At 34.7% G+C, this 3108-nt stretch overlaps 1 protein-coding gene across 1 annotated transcript; it reads left to right on the top strand.

Moving 5' to 3' along the window:
- The first annotated feature begins 964 nt into the window (after positions 1-964).
- Positions 965-2724, top strand: LOC136968103 (techylectin-5A-like). Its single transcript, XM_067262054.1, has 5 exons — positions 965-1085; positions 1144-1295; positions 1386-1491; positions 1572-1745; positions 2433-2724. Exons 1-5 carry the CDS (start codon positions 965-967, stop codon positions 2678-2680), a joined length of 801 nt encoding a protein of 266 aa, XP_067118155.1. The 3' UTR covers positions 2681-2724.
- Positions 2725-3108: the final 384 nt, after the last annotated feature.

The raw sequence follows: 3108 nt of genomic DNA, 5'->3' as shown, positions 1-3108 counted from the left end.
TAAGGACAAACAAGCTGGAAGTCGGCGTACGAAGATTAAGTTCAAGATGACAAGGAAACCGACACAGAAAACGAACAGGTTAAAAAGAGAGAAGCTACTACCCTAGTTTTTGAATATCGGGGTGTATAAAAAAATTTTATCTGAAATTCTAAATCTAAACAGTTCCCTTCTTTCTCCACCGTCCTGTTTCCAGGTGAAATTAGACGACCAGTCGGGCGCGGGAAAGTTCGTTCTGCGTTAGTCAATTTGACACCTCCGTTCGACTTTATCCCCAAGTGTTATTCGAATTTTAGAACTTTTGCTCGTATCTCACGCGATGGTGTTTTCTATTAAATTAATGTTACATTTTCACGTTTTTTCTAAATTTTATCAAGTCTACGACCGTTGAAGTCAATGCTCGGACTTTCCGATGAACATTCTAAACATTCCAAACCGTTAGTTGGCGACCTGACGGGGTCGTCCGTATTGTTTATTTCATACCTTCGCGACAAATCTATTTCATACATTTTTTATAACAAAATGTTTTTTCAAATGAATGAAATTTTTGTAGGTTTGACGAGATTTGGACTGTATCTGGGACCTCACCCCAGCCCAATAGGCAAGTGCGAACCCACGACCGACTAACTACCAGCGTTTAGTGGTTTTATCCATTAGTAGGCTCATTTTAAAAAAATGATAAATTAAAACGATTCCGAAATTAACAAATAAATACAAAATTGAAAAGATAAGAAATTAGTATCGTTGTTAATGAATTTTTATAATTTTTTTGCTTAAAATAAGGTTTATGCTTCTAATTTCCTTTTCGATAAGTTAATCTTAAATTCCAAATACTTTTCCTGAGTTAATTACTTAATGTTAGCAATTAAATTACCTTATCTTTCTACGGCAGCAAATAACATTTCCTGTTATTTTAATATAAAAATTTACTAACTTCCTTCTTTAATTAAAACTCGACTGTCTTAAGATGAAAGTTTTCTGCAGCCTGATTTTGATTTTATTTGTTTTTTCTGAACAGATCTTCGGCTTCTCTTTTCGATCTAACAAAAGAGATGCCTCCGAAGAATCCACAGATAATGAACACAACGGTAAGTTTTCTTAAGTTTTCCTAATGAACAATCAAATAAGTAAACTGAATTGTTTCAGATCCACCTGAGAGAGCAATCGACTGCCAAGAACTAATGGAAAAAGGCGTTGTGGAATCTGGAATTTATGAAGTGTGTCCTAAAAACAAAGAAAGAGAACTTTTTTGCTTTGAAGTGTATTGTGATATGAATGAAGAGGGAGGCGGATGGACGGTGAATTGTTTCATAATTTATTTTTTAGAAAATTACAGAAAATAAATTTATAATCGCAGTAAATGTTATTTATTTTATTTTTTTTTTAAGTTTCTTGAGAGAAGAGGTAATTTTGGATATCCTTCAGATTACTTCTATCGAAATTGGCAAAATTATTCGCAAGGTTTTGGTGACTTGGACAAAGAATTTTGGTTAGGTAAATATATTATGTTAATTATAATTATATTCCTAAAGACGTTAATGTAATTGTTAAAAATAATAAACATTTTCATTTAGGTCTTGATAAAATGCATTCTTTAACAAAAGAAGAAATTTACTTTCTGAGAATTGATATGAAAATTTTCGATGGAAGGGTGATTAAGACGGCTTATCGCAATTTTAAAATAGGAAGTGAAGAGGAAAAATATCCACTAAGTTATTGTCGGTATCCTTATCCCGAATATCCGGAAGGTAATTCATTCTTTTTGTTTTTTTTTTTTAAATTTAATATTGAATATTTTGTCTTGGCAAGCTTCCAGGCTATGGTAAAGTGTGACGTAATTGTCATGTAATAGTAGTTGTATGTGTTTACGATGGTCGTTACACGGAAAACAATGCCCTCCGGGAGGTCTTAATAAACGTAACCAAATTCTATTCATACTTACAGATGTGGAAAAAACCCGGAAAACTCCACGTGGTCAGCCCATTGGCCAGGCGCGTACCCACGACCAACTAGCAATGTTTGCTGGTTGTATCCACTCGGGTGGTGGTGGGCACGAATGTAATAAAACCAAAATGATTTTAGACGTTAGCTTTTTAACAATTATGTCATGTTATAAAATAATTCGTTTATTATCCTATATAGCATTCTGATTAACTGCTTTTTGTTGACTGTTTCTGCCCTGTGGGCACTTACAGGACGTTTTGTATCATGCTCATTTTGGGTGCGGCCAGATCCACAGTGGGATGGCCGTGAAATTTGCATAATATTTCACATTTTTTTTTACATCATGTTAAACGATATTACGTATTACGTCAGTAAATTACATGACAGATCCCTGTATCACTATTACCTCACGACACTCGGATTGGAGATTACCGGAAGCGCCGCCATCTTGGCACCAAGGGTTACATTAACCGTTATTTTTGTTTTTACAGGTCATCTTTTGTCGGAAGCAAGAAATCAAAGATTTAGTACATATGATGATCACCAGGAAAACGTATGGCAATCTAAATGTAACGATCATAAAATCGGAGGATGGTGGTATCAGAGTTGCTTATCTACTATGGCTTTTCATCGGAAGAATATGCAGAATCGCTGTGGATGGTCAATGGGATGGCAATGGGATAGATATGCTTATTCCCTATTAACCTTTGAAATGAGAATTCGACGAAAAATACCGTAATTTTCTACAAATTAAGTTTATTATGAGTTAAAAAAAAATTATATATTACTATTCTTTTTCTGAAATCTGATAAAAGTACTATGTAATCATTTCGCATATTTTGTCACATATTTCAAAATGTATTCTGTAAAATAAACTCAAAGTAAAAGCATATGATAATTAAAGTAACTTGTATGCTCATTTTATGATATGAAGGTTTGAATATGCATATTTTTCATTACTCCTGCGTCTTTCGTAGCAATCACATTACAAACGCGTCACAAACAATTTTATATATCGTGATTAATAATGTGAACAGAGGGTCGGCACTTCTGTAGCGCCTCGTCAGGACTGACGTCACTGTGTCTTCTAGGATACACACAGAAACTTCGTTGTGGCCGCAACTTCGGAATTCGCGCGCGAGGTCACGTGGGCGGGCGGTCGCATTC

This window comes from Centruroides vittatus, unplaced genomic scaffold (genome assembly GCF_030686945.1).
Source record: "Centruroides vittatus isolate TY-2023 unplaced genomic scaffold, ASM3068694v2 contig_1391, whole genome shotgun sequence".
Lineage (NCBI taxonomy): Eukaryota > Metazoa > Arthropoda > Arachnida > Scorpiones > Buthidae > Centruroides > Centruroides vittatus.
The sequence above is the reverse complement of the archived record's forward strand: the minus strand, read 5'-3'. Positions and strand labels throughout refer to the sequence as shown.

Bases quoted from the DNA above. Each gene is read 5' to 3' on its own strand.
- LOC136968103 (XM_067262054.1), top strand. From the start codon at position 965: ATGAAAGTTTTCTGCAGCCTGATTTTGATTTTATTTGTTTTTTCTGAA. The intron at 1,492-1,571 runs GTAAATATATTA...ATTTTCATTTAG, and splicing joins GGACAAAGAATTTTGGTTAG to GTCTTGATAAAATGCATTCT. The intron at 1,746-2,432 runs GTAATTCATTCT...TTGTTTTTACAG, and splicing joins TTATCCCGAATATCCGGAAG to GTCATCTTTTGTCGGAAGCA.